We start from the raw sequence: 17846 nt of genomic DNA, 5'->3' as shown, positions 1-17846 counted from the left end.
TTATTCAGAGTAAATAGTCTGTGGTATAATTAAAAATATACACTTTTAGGAAATTTAGACAAAAGGAGGATTCTACCTTCTAGCATAGGCAATCTAATGAAAGGCTGGGCATGTTTGCACCTTATGAGAAGTGTAGATTTTACTGAGCAAAACCAATTTGCACCTGGATAAAGAAAATCCCAAAATGTAATTCAAATATTGTTTGGTCGAAATTGCACCTACTGCAAGACTCAGAGGGTGATATCAAAATAAATGATGTAATTACAATGATTATCGCAAACTTTGGAATAGTAACACCCAACACATAGTAATTCTCACAATCCAGGGGGAGCAAAAGGAACAAACACAAGAGAAACAATCTAAGTACAGATGTAGATGTGAAGGCTAAAAAATGCTGCCATTTAGCCTTCACATCTACATCTGCACTTGGATTGTTTCTCTGTTGTGTTTTTTCATTTTGCTCCCCGTGGTTTGTGAGGAGAATTAGAGTGTTTGTGGGACCAGTGAAGACAGTCCTTACCAGTGGGTTTGAGCAGGAAGTTGCAAAGCGTTTTTTTTTTTTTATCACTGCTCATTATGTGCACTTTATATATGCATATGTGTCTGTATGCCATTGAATTGACACAGTCACATTTATTATTCACTGCGTATATTTACACGTTATATCTTTTCATCACTTTATTGTTAGTGACCACTCTGTCTGTAAGTGCCCAATTCATCACTTTTTTTTGTGTGACCCAACACAAAGTGAACATATAATTGAGACTGAAAATGATGTAAATTGCAAACACTAAATACGACTAAAATGGCTATTTTTAATTAGACAAATAACTTGAAAAATAGTAGAAAAGTTATGAATAAAAATGACATTTGCAAATGCAGTACTACCAGCATATATGCAGAGTAAATACTGTACTAGGCCCAAACGGTCAAAAATATTGTAGACATTTGGTCAAATATTGATGTTAAAACATTTTCTGGTTTGTCGGCCCTGGTGAAAACAACATTGGAATCTGCTGCATTTTTTCACAACCAAGATGTCTGTGTGCAAAACAGCGCAAATGGCGTTTTGTGCCAGAAGTTCCCCTGGAAAAAAATAAAACCTTATGTCAGGCAGCCTCTATGTAATAATCTTTTTTGCATCAGTTTCATGTATGTTTGCATTGGTCTGCTACTAGATGGGGGATTTGTGGAGCAAGCAGGAGATTAGATTGCGTCTTGGCGCAGGTTTCTGTATTAAGAAATGTGTCCTTGCATTACTTTTCTTCAATGTTTTCTGCGTTTATTTTCTCGGTCACCTTAAAGTCTTAAAGTCGTGTTTTGTTTACGTATTATACTAGCTAGCGCAGCACAGGCCAAATACTACACCAGTAGAAATAGGTTGCGTTTTAGACAGGGGAAAAAAAGCATTTTTTTTTTTTACAAGCAAATATTTTAACGCAGGCCAACTGCTTTATACTGTACATTAGTACTACACTAGCACTCAAACTATCATACACTCAAAATACTTTTATTTCTTAAGGTATTTCTTAAGGTGCAGTAAGACTTTTGGACTTACATCTGTGAAGCTGATAACTATATTCTAAGTCATAGGCAGCCAACTCCAGTCCTCAAGGACCACCAACATGTCAGGTTTTAAGGAAATCCCTGCTTCAGCACAGGTGGCTCAATCAAAATGACTGCGCCATGGATTGAGCCATATGTGCTGAAGTAGGGATATCCTTAAATCCTGACATGTTGGTGGCCCTTGAGGACAGGTGTTACCCGCCACTGTTCCAGGTTATGAAACAAGACCTAAATATGTAAAAGAAGATATTACATGTGTCATATGATGAATGCTTTCACTTTACTGAAATTCCCATTGCCAAGAACGACTGCACGTTAACAGCCGGACGGGGTTTAAAGACCCCCAACTAAGCCTCTCCGAAGTTACTGTATGTTAATAACTACATTGCTTTGTAGTCAGTCGAGTTTACAAGGCAATGCATTCAAATTTATTTCAGGCCTGAATGGGATTAAAGTATTAAAGGTGCAGTTCCATAAATATGGAATTCATTTTTTATTTGTTTTGAATTTGAATAATGCAACCACCATACGATACAAGATACTCAAACAATAAAAGCCTTAATGTAAGATCATATATATTAAAAATACCTATCCATTGTATACCAGTACAACATTATTTTTAATTGCGCTTTATAACTCATGAAAATTGTAACCAGTCGGAAACAGAATCAGTGAGCCCTATGGAGGAAACATATTTAAAAAAAATAATACTTCAATGGTTATGTCTAATGTTGAACCAGATTGTATCAGATTTAGAACACACCAAACCTTGCAGACGACATACATTTTAATACACTCCAAAATTGTATAGGGATTCTGATTGAAATAAAAAAAAACGTAAATGTTATTTATTTAACAAGTATTTTGCCAGGAATTCCCTAAAAATAATTTAAAACCTAAAACATTAAAAAAGTAACCTACACCCAAATGTATTTAATCTGATAAACCACATCACTACAATAGCCAAATGTTATTGTGAAGACATTGCTGCAGGTCTGCATGCTTCACATATTATACTTCTCCTGTTTCTATATTCAGCTTCAATAAAAACCAGAGCGTTTGGTCTTAGCGCAATCTATTTTTTTTTTTATCAAAGTGTGAAATTGCCTTTCCCCACACAGAGCAAAATCAAAATAATTAGCTGCTTCATCAAAGTTGATTGGTGCGAGTTTGATAATTACTGCGCTGCTACAAAAAGGTGTGAAAGAGGGCTTTTTTTTACTGGAACTCCATGTCTTCAGCATGGATTCTAAGACATTGCTGTTCCATGGGACATAGCTAGCAATGAGCGAGGAATGCCATTAAGAGCATTTATAATCATTGTCAAACCTAGATCATTGCAACAGGAAAGCATGAATGCAGAGGAGACATGCTAAGTAGTCCACAGACCAGATAATTAAAAACGCTTATTTTGAAAGACTGTGGTTACCTGGCAGACATCAGAGCGAATGCCAGATTTCCAGAAGCCCTGGCTGCTGAGCTCCACTGTTACTTCCCGCCTCATTGTATTCTTCTGCCTGATCTTCTGAAGACCTTCCTGATAAGGAGGAGGGGAAATTGTTAGCTTGTGACATTCCCAAGAAATCCTTACATATAGCCCATGTGTTGATATCAAACTAAGGCCTCGTCCATAGTGGTAGCGACGGCGTGTGCAGCGTTAAGAAGAGACTGCTACTCTATGAGGACGCCCACAGTGTGCGCGAGCGATAAAGCGCGGCAGCAAATCCAGAAGACAAGAATTTTTTGGAGTTTTGGCATGACAGCCGAGTGACCACCGCTTCACGTGGATGGGTCAGCCAATGAGGGCGAACCAGCCTTTCGACGTCACGGCCATGTCAAGCCCAATCTGAAATCCACGTATCGCTCGGGTGACAGGTGCGCGCAACGCCATGAGCTCCGTCGCGCGCCTGCACTATGGACTTGGCCTTATAAATGTCTTAGGACAGGGATGCTCAACTCAGTCCTCAAGACAACCCAACAGCTCAGGTTTAAGGATATCCCAGCTTCAGCACAGGTGACTCGACTGAGCCTGTGTTTGAGCCACCTGTGCTGAAGCAGGGACTGATTGAACCACATGTGCCGAAGTACAGATGATCTGAAAACCTGAGCTGTTGGGTTGTCTTGAGGACTGGCATTCAGCCACACATTTTAGTCACTATGTACTACTAGAACATTTGAATACATGAAAGTAGGAAATCATGAAAATGGATTACAATCTATGGAAGTTAACACTGCTGCAGTGTTTAAAACAAGGTAGTCTAGCAATTAAATATTTTATATATGATGCGCAGGTGGGGGCGTGGCCATGTCGTCACCCGGCTGGTTCGCCCTCACTGGCTGAACCGCCAGGGGCCGAGCGTGGCCAGCGCTTCTTCACCAGTTCTGAAGACAATATTCTTGTCTTCAGAAAATCTGGTTGTGCATTGCGGCGGCAAATTGCCCGCCAAGGCAGATAGTGGGCCTGGCCTCATTAAGGGGCGTTTCTTGTTCCTGCAGCGCACCCCATAGCACATGCTGCAGCATGTACTGGGAACCTAGCCTTAGAGATCACATTGAACTCAAACAAAATTGCCTCATTAATTTTTCTTGATGGAGAAAAAAAATAAAATGCATACCTCCCTCTGGGACAGTTTCTGTTTATCTGCTTGTTTGACTTTGGGGCTGTTAGCCATCAGATGGCGTAGTTTCACATAGCTTTTCCATAACTTCTGGTACCTAGCAGAAAGGAAGAATAGGTTATGGGAAGTCTTTGTAAAACATTATAGCTAAAAGAGATCTCCAACGTATTGCTTTTTATTTACACCTGCAACAGATTCAATCTCAACCACCCCAGTGTGCATCTGCGTTGCCACAAAGGCGGACAGTCTGATGACGCTCCCCAAGAACGGCTCCCCTCTGCACAGGATCAGTGTGCTAAGGGTTTACATGTACTTGTACTTTGTGGAACGTTAACCCCCACCTACTGGAATTTTAATGAGCCAAGAGGACACAAAGATCTTTTTGTTCACAGCAGCAACAGATTCAACCTCAACCACCCCAGTGTACGTCTGTGTTGCCCCAAAAGTGGACAGCCTTTGGCGCAGCCAATGGGTTTGAGCCGTTTGCTGATGTTAAAGCTGCTCTATTTCCATCTGAAACTCACAAGCCCTTAATCCCCTGTACTCAATTTTCCAACTGTCCATGAAATGTCTGAATTCACTGTATAACCCTTTTCTTTTAATGCAACCATGTATTTTTTATAACTCTGTGCTCAGGACATACTTGAAAACGAGAGGCAACTGTCAATGTATTACTTCCTGGTAAAATATTTTTATAAATAAATAAAAAAAAGCTGTTCGGCGGAATAAAAATTAAAAAGGGTTTTTTGTTTTCGCCTGCGTTTTTTGCAGCATAAAAACTAACTTCACTCTTCAGCCTCAGATCTCTGTTGAAGATATAGGAAATGTTCAGTGTACAAACACAAGAGGTTTCACATCACTTGCCATGCATGGGCAATATACTGTATTTTCACGTATTGTACTGCGCATGCCCTATAGTGCCGGGCGCTCGCTACACCGTGCGCGGAATTTTAGTTGGCCGACGTGAGTCAGCCCTTCTACACAAGGGCCGCGCGCGCGCACGGCAGGGAGAGGGGAGCCGACAGACAGCGGCGAAGACGGGGAAAAGCATATTTTCGGCCCGCTACCGGCGCTGTGTGTGTGTGTGTGTGTGTGTGTGTGTGTGTGTGTGTGTGTGTGTGTGTATATATATATATATATACACACGTGTGTGTATGTAAAAATGTAATAAATATTTTATTTTTACCAATGTTTTTTTTTTTAAATAAATAATAAAACACACAAACACACACCATATTAACAAAAAGCATGCGGCACGTGCACGCGCCTTCGAACAGGCATGCGCACGGCCGCACTTACTATATAACAGCCCTTACTCGTCCCTCACAGTCCTGCAGTGCAAGATTGCAAAATAGAAAGAGGTGGGACAGATCATGAGGCTTCAAGTGCATGATAAGTGGGTGCTCACTGTCAGCGACAATATCCAATGCATTTGTGATTGTTTTTTCCTCAATGTAGCCCTCCAAACCCCGTAAGGTAAGTAGGGCCATTAATACCATGTGTAGTTAGTTACCCCAACTTTTTGACAACATACAGGCATACCCCGGTTTAAGGACACTCACTTTAAGTACACTCGCGAGTAAGTACATCTCGCTCAATAGGCAAACGGCAGCTCACGCATGCGCCTGTCAGTACGTCCTGAACAGCAACACCGGCTCCCTACCTGTACCGAAGCTGTGCGAAAGCGGGGAGACTATTGAGCCTGTTACACATGCGTTATTTACATCAGTTATGCACGGATATGATGATTGCAGTACAGTACATGCATCGATAAGTGGGGAAAAGGTAGTGCTTCACTTTAAGTACATTTTCGCTTTACATACATGCTCCGGTCCCATTGCGTACGTTAATGCGGGGTATGCCTGTACTGTATTGCAGTTTGGGTGCTACTTTGCTTCATGCTCAATCATGGATCCAACTTTATGCGCAATTAAATGTTAATTTACCGTGCATGCAATTATGAGCTTTCCTTCTCAAGCCCTCTGGTATGTAGATGGCCCCAAGAGCTTGGAAACAAGTTTAACTCCCAGTTTTGATACTTTTCACCAAAAGGAAATATGGGCAAAACCTAGTAGTGTGTGCATGCACAATTTTTATAACAGATATTAAGTATGATATAGGCGAGACCCAAACTAATGCTAACCTCAGGCCTAGACCGATTACTGTCATCATTTAAATCTGGTCCTATGTAGGCATGCACCTTTAACTATTGCCGATTTCTAAACGGTTTTCGTCATACCTGGTCTGAATTCCTGCTTTAGTTACAATAAGTAATATCTAAAAGTTGCTTGAATCATTTTCATTTTAATGCAAAACAAATCATGAAAATAAAGCATATTGCAAAACATTTTCAGAATTAGCTGAAGGTGATAAAGCCGTTCTTTTTTTTTTTTTGTTACAGAGCAAAGAGTGTGTAGTGTTCTGGAAACCACAATGAGACATCTAGACTCCCCTGATTATTGCTCAGACAGACGGGGCTGAGTAAGGGCATTAAGAGGACTACAATTGACAATGTTATACAAACCAGAGTCAATTGTAGACAATTAAGCTGAACCTTATCAGTATTGAAAAACAAGAAAAACTACCAAGATGCCTGATCACAATTCTTAACCACATACTGAACATTCTTGTGTCTGATTTTTGCAGCTGAACAGTTACACTCCTATTACTGCTATTTATCTTTCTTTAACTGGCTTATGGATTTTATATTGCATATTATGATCACCTGCACCCTCCGAGTTACAGCAAAAGACACCTCATTGTTAACTAAACAGGGATAACGGCTCTTGTTTTTCCAACTTTTCATTCAACAACTAGCAGAAGAACATGAATCTTCATTAAACACTTTATTGAAACTAAGACAGTGACAAATAAAATGCAAACAGGCGTTCGATGTATGTAATCAGTATAAATGGCAATGTTTTCTTTGCGTTCTCGCTCATGAGCTGCACGGATAAAGAAAATGTCACTATTTCCCCCTTACTCATTAGTCAGCCAGTGTGCTACAGAGTCCCCTACATGAGAAAATGAGATGACAGTGGGAATACGTAATAAGTGCTGCACACTGACCCACTTTTATATATTTTTTATAAGCTCAAAGTGAATTTGTTAAGTAGCATGTTAACCACGTCCCTGCTTGGAATACCAGACAAGAAAACAGGTACAATATTCTTCTGCTTGTCTAATCGCCTAGGCAGAGATAGTTCTACAAGTGCCAGCCAACTAACACATTTCCATTTGTAAACAAGCATAGCTCATCTGCTGTTCCATCTCAAAAAAGTAAGGCAACAGATAGCATTATTTTCCCCCTGTGCATGATTTGGAAAATAAACAAATTGTCTTTGTAAAGGTAAAAGTAATTAACTTTGTTCTTTGAGTACTAAGGAAAATGTAATTAAATGTTCCCTGACATTATTTAAAAATCATACCTAATGAGTTTTAGGTTTTAGCAACTCTAAACTATGACGAAATAGGCACTTAATGAATTTTTCAATAGAAATATCAAGAAATTCCAAGTCAGGAAGTGCATTCCGGCCAGTAATATAGTGGGGGCGTGCGCGCGCGCGTGCCTGTGCGAACGCTCGTGCACGTGACGCACACTTTTCATTTGTCTGGTCTGTGCTGCGGTGTGCGACAGGCATGTAAGGTACTGTGTGTGTCACTGTGTGTGTCACTGGGGAAGCTGTGTGTGTGTATTAGAAATTTTAAAAAAGACACGCTGTGAGAATAAATGATTTATTAATATTGTGTACACAAACACACACACACACACACACACAAACCACACAGCGGTAGCGGCGCGAATACTTACTTTTCAGAGTCTTCCCCGCTATCGCCCGGCTCCACGCTCACTGCCATGCGCGCGCGGCACTAGTATACAATGGCTGGCCAACAACAGCCAACTATAACAAAAACACACTTATGGCCCGTAATATAGTGGGCACGGCGCAGCGTGCGCGCCCAATAAATTACGGGCCTCAAGTGGGTTTTTGCCAAAAATGCACTTAATGAGTTTTACCTCTACAACGACATGTCCTGTTTTATTAATATTAACTATACTAGAAGCAATTGCCAAAAACACAACACTGAAGATTTTCCACATATGTATTCATAACAGTATTTTATACTGAGGGAGAATAGAAAATACCCTGACTGGTGACTAATGTAGAGAAGCACAGCCCCAGTTGTGGATTTACACCATAGAGGCAGAATACGGGTCTTACTGTGGGTCTCCGGCGTAACTCAGCTGAGCTGGTCTTATGCCAAAGTGTACGATGATGGGGAAAGTAATCACTTCTGGGTTTAACTGCTCCCGGTCCAGCTGATCAATTCGAACTGAGCTGGGCTTCTAGAAGGAAAATATAAACGTTTCACAATTTAAAACTTCAATCCCCTCCAAAAAAAAAAAAAAAGATAGTTACGGTTTATTCACAAGTACCCTGGAGCTCATCTGTTGTCTGCCAACCTCTTCTAAGAAATTTAATTGTTTTGTATTTCCTAATTTTTTTTTTAAAAAAAAACTTATAAAAATGCAACGGCCGGGGTCACTAATAGAAAGACGCAAAGTTGGTTGTTGTCGCTTTTTCCTCCCCAATATTACAAAGATACGCCCTTTCCTCTGTTGCTCGACTGCTAAAACTCTGACTCAGGCCCTCATTCTCTCCCATCTCGACTACTGTAACCTGTTGTCTGGCCTTCCTACCACTCACCTATCTCCCCTACAATCTATCCTCAACGCTGCTGCCAGAATCACTCTACTATCACTTTACTATTTCCGAAATCTGTCTGAGCGTCTCCGTTGCTGAAATCCCTCTCCTGGCTCCCTATCAAACCCTGTATCACACACTCAATTCTCCTCCTTAATTTTAAAGCTTTACACTCTTCTGCCCCTCCTTACATCTCAGCTCTAATTTCTCGCTATACACCATCCACTCTTACGTTCCGCTAAAGGATGTCTTCTCTGTACCCCCTTTGTATCTAAAGCCCTCTCCCGCATTAAACCATTCTCACTGATTGCCCCACACCTCTGGAATGCCCTTCCCCTCAATATCAGATTAGCACCCTGTCTATCCACCTTTAGGACCCACCTTAAAAACACACCTGCTTAACGAAGCATATGAGCAGCTCCCTGGCTGATACTAAAAACCTCATACATAAATCTTGGCTTGCAGACACACTTACCAGAATGCCCTCCTACTGTCTCTGTATGTTCTTCCTCCTTACCAATTAGATTGTAAGCTCTTCGGAGCAGGGACTGCGTTTCGTAAATGTTACTTTTATGTCTGAAGCACTTATTCCCATTATGTGTTATTTGTACTATTAGCTATTTATATGAATGTCACATGTATTGCTGCTGTGAAGCGCTATGTACACCAATGGCGCTATATAAATAAAGACATACATACATAGACAGCCGAAGCAGGTCCTGACCCTGTGGCCATTTTGTGTCCCAGGGAAAATACTTCTGCCTGGTGCCGGTACTGCCTGAACGGGATGGGGGGAAGGGGGGTTCCCAAGACTTCAGGGACAACAGAGCAGGTTATTAAAAAAATGAAATCCCAAGTATTACGGGCTGCTACTTTAATACAGTTTATGTACTGCATTGCCCATGTGTACAGAAAGATCAAGTAAACTATTCAATGTATTATCAGACCTTCTTTTTAATAGATAGTGGAATAAATGCGTGCCACATAACCTCATACCAACAGGAAACAAAGAACAAGGCTCCAGTGAAGGAAAGGATGATCACATACATTTTTATGTCTATTTTAAGATGACCAAATAATAATGCGATGCTTTGGAACGCCTGGCCTACCGACTCCCCAACTGCAACACAGGTAACTAAATCTCCACTTCCAATACAAGTGCTGTTATTATGTACTGGTACCAGTAATTTCACCTACTGTAGGCGAGCAGGCACATCTCTATTACTTCCCCACTGCTATGTACCACACAAGCCCTCTGACAAAACATGCAGACACAGTCAATTGTAGATTAAGAATTTTTATTACATTTGCAATTTTAGAGCCGGATAACATTAACACAGAAAGAAGGCCAAGCTTAAAAAACATAAATAAATAAATTGTGGACTCTTTATTCAGAAATGTACTAGATTTCTGGGGGGAAAAAAATGGGGAAAGCAGTTTTGTGCACCATCATTATGAACAACTTAAAACATTTTGAGAAAGGCGGTGAATAAGTCTAATGCAAATGATTTCAAGTGTGTTTCTATTTGTCCATTGCTTTCTCCTGGCATTTATATATTCTCACCATAAATGTATTTTTGCATTAAATAAGTTTGACGCTGTGAATCGCGTTAGAAATCTTGTACTTCAGATCAAAAATAAAAGTGGTGACAAATGTATAGACTAATTTGAAGACAAAGCCGAATGTGGCATAGAATATAATTAAATGTTAAGATGATCAGATTTTAGTTTATGTTCTTGGCTTTTTAACAATGCAAACATGGTCACGATTTTATGACACGTGCTAAACCCCAGCTACATTACAGCTATTTACGGTATGATGTCAGCAGATACCATTTTTACCTCCCTGGCAGCACTGAAACTAGGCAGTACTAAAAAGTGCAACACTGGGCGGTTGCAAATGTAGAGGGCAGTGAAGAGGAACCAATTATAATAAATAAAAAAAAAACAGATAACTTACCATGCCAGGGTTGGTGACAATCATCCCTTTGCATTCTTCTGCATATTTCTGCCATTCTACTTCTTCCCACTGGAGCATGTTTGCAATCTCTTCTTCAGACACCAAAGCTTTGTTACATCGCAGCAAGTACAACAAAACCTGGTGCATCGACAGGACTTCTTTACCGCCGTCTGCAATGAAGATATGAACAAATCATATTCCAAATTCTTGCGCTTAGAAAACAAGATCAGTTGCAAACTCAAAAAGGAAATAGCAATGGCTTTCTAAACAGATATATCACGTTACCAACGAGACTATCCAACCAGCAATAGGTAACATTTTTTACATAATGCGAATCCGCAGCAGATTGGTCAGTCCTTTCATTCACCGATCAGTCTCAAAATGGCAGAGTTGTTTTTCTTCCCCCCTACTTAAAATCCGTCCGTCAAACGAAATTATTATGGGAGCACATAAATATCAATGATGACGAATGACCTAAGCGCAAAAAATAGAAGGGGGAGGGGTGAAAGAGTATTATGTCTGAACTTTTACCCATAGTAGGTAGTGTAACGAAATTGAGGGTAATCAGCGCATTAATAAAGGCTGCAGGCTCGGCTGCTTACCCGTATTTCGTATTGGGGATGAAGGGGTTCATTTTATATGCACCAGACAAGTACTATTTTTCCCTCTGTCCCTTGTTGTCCCCATTTTGCCAGATTGTGTATGCCTGCTGTCATGTATTCTCTGGCATACTACCGGCATTACTGGTTTTGGACACAAGATGCCGCTGCGAGCGCTAAACCACAAGTTGATTGGATAAGCGTGGCGAGGTCTCTTTGTTCCATTGAGAGGTATAGGTATCCGTTACTGAGACTGGAAGCCGTAACCGCCGAGTCAATTGAATCAAAGGGTTGCAGTTTTCAGTCTCAAGTGGTTCTCGGATACAATGTATCTCCATCCCGGTTAATGGCGTAACTTGAAAGGCAACCGGCAATTGGCGTGGGAACTCCGTAACCGCAAGTCAATTGACGTGAGAAGTCCACAGCCCAGCACTAACAGCACAATGAGAAGCCATAATTAGGGAACGGAAAGGGCTAGCAACCTGAAATTTGGTGTGCAGCCCCAGAGTAACACCCCAAGCACATACATATATAAAAATATCATCTTAGGACAAGTGAAACATGTATTTTTAATAAAGTGTATTTTTTTCTGCAGTTTTAAATGTACAGACAGGATGAGGTGTTTTTCTACGGTCATTGTTATGCACCCAGGAACCAAATGTTTCAACACCTATGAGCTGGGTCACTTTCCTATGCAGACTTCATAGACCCCACACTGAGGCAGTGCCTGTGAGTCTAGGGAAGTGTTGCATATGAAAGCCCCAGAGTCAGGATGTGTGAATTAGCTGGGATAGCCGCTGAATAGGAGATCCTGTTAATCATCTGGGTTAGCTCACACCCTGAGTCCCCCTCCCGGCCTGGGAGATGCCAGGTAAAAAAGGGGAGTACACATATGCTAAGCAGTCAAGATAGCAATGTCGCACAGGCACTGTATTAGCCGGAAATCCCTATAGTGCCCACTCTGCAAACTGTGGGCAAGTTGGGGATTGGTAAATGGGAAAATTCCCACGAAAGGGATTGGGTGGGTATGTTTGAGATATGTTCTCAAACCCTATATACATGGCGCCGAGCTATCCCCGTTGTCTTTCGTCTTTGTTCTACAATGTGAACGAATTTCCACTTTGCTTCTACAAGCGGATGAGAGCAGCAACAACGATTCCTGAGCGCAACGAGTTCATTACAACGGAACCAAGGACACAACTCTGCTTCAGGATTTTGTGAGTGCTGGGGGTTATCTAACGAACCCCAACGGACCGGAACAAACTTTGCCATATTCACGGACTTATTTGGATTGCAAAATGCGCCCCTTGCCAGAGGACACACATTTTAAAAGACAATATTCCGGTGCTTTGTATAACTTCTGGACATTCTATCCCGTTCTCTCCCTCTGTAAGTGTTTTGTCAAGTATATTCTAAGGTTGTTGTGTGCCTGTCTAGTAAGGAAATAAATGTCAGTTAATTTTGCTCAATTTGTGTGCTCAATCTAGTACCCCAAAATATAAAATTGTTGATCAGGTCAGTCCACCGTGACAGGTAGTAAATATTCCACTCACAATTAGAGTAAATGTAGAAGAAAAGTGACCCACGTAAAGCACTCAAGCTCACACCCTTCCCAAGTAAAGCACTCAAGCTCACACTCACAATTAGATGAAGATTATAGAGCCTTTATCCAAAATATGGACCGGGAACAGTTTCAGGAACTTGGACCTTGCTGGACCTTAAAAACCTTTCACTGATGAAGTCTTGGATGTATGTCCCACATCCAGTTCAGCTGCTTCAGGATCCAGGCTGCTTTGATGAAGTTGTATCTGCATTTCAGGGAAGTACCATGGGGGTGAAACAAAAAGGTAAGAAACATACATAGCGTAATACTATTTATTAAAACTATAAAACCTATACAGATAGGTAGTGAACTCACATTTTGCGAGTCGAATAAAAACAGTAGGAGTTTCTACAGTCTCTCAAACTCAGTTGTAGTCCCAATCTGCCGCTATCTGCCTCCACATGTCACACGAGGATCTCACGAGAGCTCTGTCCGCTCTTCTCTGTGTACCGGCTCCCACTGTGCAGCCATACACTTCCGCGTCACGTGGATCTCGCGAGATCTTGACTCTGCAGTTGTTAGTGCCGGCTCCGATTGCGATCTGTCTCCTCCTCATTATGTGCATAGAAACGCCACCCTACGCGTTTCACCTCTATGGCTGCTTCAGTGAGAGATTCAGCCTGTAGAAACTCTCATACTGTTTTTATGTGACTCGCAGTGTGTGAGTTCACTACCTATCTGTACAGGTTTTATAGTTTTAATAAAAAGTATTACGCTATGTATGTATCTGTATGGAATAGGGGAACGGGTCCCCTGCGGAGCGCTCCCTCCTTAAATGCAGCTTCAAGCAGCTCCGCGGATATTACTACGCGCACAGGTTCTAATAACATCATGGGGGCTGACCCTGCCTCCCATTCACGTCACTGCACCACACGGCGCATACACGTGACGCGTGTGCACCGCTCTCCAGCTGTGTGTCAACAACCAATAACCTGTTAACCACTCCCACCTGTCTCCTGCACCGCTCCACCTATGCCTGCCTCTGCTGTGACCGCACCTCCCCTCTATCTCATTGGTTCTCCTCTCCTGTATATGCTCAGCTGTGCCACTGGCACTTTGCCCAAGCATACTTCCTTGTAACCTTGCTGTTCTGATGTCCCTGTTCCTAGCTTTGTTTGCCTTACCTTGTTTGCTGTTTGACTTCCTGTGTACTGACCCGGCTTGACCATTGGACTCCGCTTCTCTGGATTACTGACCCAGGCTTACCTCTGACCTTCTGCATCTCTCTATCCCTGACCACGGCACCCGGACATCAACTATTCTACTGGCTCCAACCCCTGACCATGGCACCACAGATATCGACTATTCTACTGGCTCCAACCTCCGACTTCGGCAAGTATCAGGACTGTTCTCATTTCTCCAATCCCGACCCGGCTACCTTTACCACCCACTCTCCAGACGTGCCCTCGTTGCTGTGGGTGGCGTTTATACACTTTCCCACCTTGGTATCGGGGTCCCGCCTTGTTTGTGGTAAGCACAAGTGTTTCAGTTTCCTACCTTTGTTTCACCCCCATGGTACTTCCCTGAGATGCAGATACAACACCTTCATCAAAGCAGCCTGGATCCTGAAGCAGCTGAACTGGACATTGGACATATATCCAAGACTCCATCACTGAAGGGTTTTCCAATTCCAGCAAGGTCTAAGTTCCTGAAACTGTTCCTGGTCCATATTTTGGATAAAGGCTCTATAATCATCTAATTGTGAGTGCAATATTTACCACCTACTACAGGTAAAAGTTCAGACATACGACTGTTTCACACCTCCCCCTTTCTTCTATTTTTTTGCACTTAGGTCATTCTTCATCGTGAAAATCTTCTTGGCACTTAAGGGGTTGAGGAATTAACCAGCAGCAATTATTAGAGAAAGTTTCAGTCACCACGGGTTTGCACCTCCCTTTATTAATTGTTGATATTTCATTCTTTAATATCCTTATATGTTGTGTTATTTTAGCACTTTTGATATTTGTTTATTGCAGCGCTGTTTGTTATATTCACTTGCACATAAATATCAATGTAAAGATGTTCCATAGATTTAGATTTAAGTTGAAACCGTCTACGGATTCTATAAAATCCGAGAATCAACGACCAAATTTTAAAGATTCCGGGCAGCCTTATAATGAAGTAATCCGACGGCGGATTTCATTTCACTGATCAGATTTGACCGAGAAATACCAGGAAAATTTGCAGAATGGAGTGAGACAGTGTCACAGGAGACCAGGTATTTACACCTTTTTACCGGGATCATTCACTGAGCAAAACAAGATGATAAAATAAATTGTAATTTATTCCATTGAAACAGACGTACTGTACACACAGTGGATTCCAAAATACAGAAGAAAACACACTTACTGGGGGTCTGGGTTACAAAACTAGACGTTCCTAGGTAAAATAGAACAAAAAAAAACAAAGTCTTTAGGTGGACCGGGACTTGGCCCAAAATGTCCTGGAACTCAAAATCGGCGTGAAGTTCCTGATGACACCGCTCTCTTCCAGCCGTAGATGCCGAAATCCCTTGACCGGGAGTTAGTACCTAACTGTTTTCGGCTTGCAATCCCAGCCGTGACCGCTACATTCTATTCTCACAATTTGGCCCCGAAATATGGGACTTAGAAAATATTTAGACTTGAAATTTCTGAAGCTGGCTCGCTGCTATTTATCCAAGAGCATCTTTTGGTCGTTACAAATTGACCGCTGCTGTTCTCGCGCTTAGAATCTCTCGTCCGGATTGGCTGAAGGTTTCTTATAGTATTTCAGAGTTCATTCATGAAATCCTACAGCCAATCAGAGCGTGGGAAGAATCCTAGCAGCCTATCTAGGCCGTGGATTCAGATTCTGACAAGGGCATGCACCAACCTGGCACCTTTATCACTTGTCAGGCAGAAGCCACCGCTGAGTTAGGCTCCTCACAGACTGGGCTTGGGGCAAATGGTGGCCCGATGACGTACATTCATTCCAAGATGTGAGTACTTGAGCCTAACGCCGATACCCAAATGGCTTTCACACCGTAGCAACCTCTGAGGCTTTCATGTCCGGGACCCAAACAAACTTGATGGCACCAAGCTTGGTAGCCACATGGTCTCTCGGAACCGTGGACCTGGAAGTCCCCAGCTCATATACTGTGCACAAGCATTTATACACTTAAACATAACTGTCTAATAAAATATGCTTTACACTTTATACTTTCTAAGACTTTTGGTTATGAGGTATTGAATGAGAATCTATACTTTTATTCCCAGTAGTCATATTCCCAAAGCACACCAAAACCTGACTTAAAGCATTTTAAAATCGTCACAGCCTTATGCTGGAGCACCCCCAGAACCCTTATATCAGGTTCTGGGTGATTAGAGCATTAACTGGGCATCCCCCCTTTATACTAGGGACCCCTTTACTGTTCTGAGGATACCGTGCACCCCTATGCCCCATTTACCTTTCTGGTCTGTGCTGAAGCAGAGAATCCTAGCGGTGAGTCGCGCAAGCGTTTTCAAGGCAGGATCTTGAGCGGAGCATTGTGTCTATATGTATCTGGGATTCCGACCGGATTCCCAGGTACATTTTTGGGGTATCCAGCAACTCTGTATCCCGACTACCTAGGCACAATCTGAGAAGACTTTCTCCGCAAAACCCACCCTGAAACTCATACCCTAGCAATCTCTGCTTGCTGGCACACCTGGAAAGGTAAAACACAGAAAATTATTTATTTTTGCATAATGTTACACAATGCATTTACAAACACTGGGATCAAGAGCGGACAATCCCGAACCCCAATACATGGATCAGGGGTAACCCAGCGGGCTTAACTTTTATTGTGAGACTGGTTACCCCCTGACCGTCACAGACAGGTTTGCCCATCTCTTAACTCCAACCACACTAGTTTTGCAGCTTTTGATTCCTTATCACAAAATAAATCACTTAAGAGCCTATCTGATTACATTAGCAAAGTGAGAATGAAGGCGTTTTGCCATAGTTTGTCTATCATACAAGATCCTGTCAGGCAAGATCCAGGATCTACATTTAAAGATGCATAACAAAAGTAACACACAACGAACGTTATAGCCATGTCAGTTCACAGTCCTCATTACTCCTGCAGATTGTGTTACAATGTGGGTTTGTTGTAAAACAAAATTCCTTGTGACTTGTTACGTAAAAATTCTGTTCAGACTGGCATCTAATGTAATAAGTTATTCCATAATTATTCCGAAAACATAAAAAAAAAAAAAAACTACTACAGTATAAATCGTTAAGCATGATCATACACTTCCACCCATTTAAAATGTCTTGAACTTGTATAATGGGGACACACAAAACAGAAGTGTATAAATTTACTTCATCTGTGAGAAGCCAGTGTGTTAAGACTTATTTAAGGGAAAAGGGTTGACAGTTCCTCTTCGATGGATTAATTTAGCATGCTGTTTTAATTATGACAGCCCGTTAAATTGTGCTTTACACAATGTATTTAAACATGCTAGAATATGGAATATTTTAATCACTTCTGAAGAGCAGTCTTCTACCCTTTGGGATAGCATACTGTAAGATGCAGGTGCATTACAACCCGACAGTTAAAACGCTGCCTAAATGTATGTTTAAGTTTCTTTGGTTAGCCAATAATTGATAAACATTACAAGTGACTGCCTGATAAGTTGCTTGGCTGGTGTTAGCACTGCCTTTGCGTGCCTATGCTATTGATTTTATGTGCTGCATTAAAAGCCTTTAGACATTATGAGGCATTCTAGAGAAACATTTAGGGCTTTTATGGGACAGTTATGGATGTGTCCAACTAGCTATTGAGGATATGGA

The 17846-nt window shown here is 41.7% G+C and overlaps 1 protein-coding gene across 4 annotated transcripts in view; it reads right to left on the bottom strand.

Annotated features, from left to right (window-relative positions):
• The window catches only part of DROSHA (drosha ribonuclease III), a 222659-nt gene that overhangs the window by 139159 nt on the left and 65654 nt on the right, over positions 1-17846 (bottom strand). For all 4 annotated transcript variants that reach the window (XM_075585898.1, XM_075585899.1, XM_075585900.1 and 1 more), the window contains 4 exons: positions 10851-11020; positions 8408-8532; positions 4182-4281; positions 2996-3103 (listed from right to left, as the gene is read on the bottom strand). In XM_075585898.1, coding sequence (XP_075442013.1) covers positions 2996-3103; positions 4182-4281; positions 8408-8532; positions 10851-11020 — 503 coding nt within the window. The remainder of the gene's footprint in view (positions 1-2995; positions 3104-4181; positions 4282-8407; positions 8533-10850; positions 11021-17846) is intronic.

Source organism: Ascaphus truei, chromosome 2 (assembly GCF_040206685.1).
Source record: "Ascaphus truei isolate aAscTru1 chromosome 2, aAscTru1.hap1, whole genome shotgun sequence".
In the NCBI taxonomy this organism is placed as follows: Eukaryota; Metazoa; Chordata; class Amphibia; order Anura; family Ascaphidae; genus Ascaphus; species Ascaphus truei.
The sequence above is the reverse complement of the archived record's forward strand: the minus strand, read 5'-3'. Positions and strand labels throughout refer to the sequence as shown.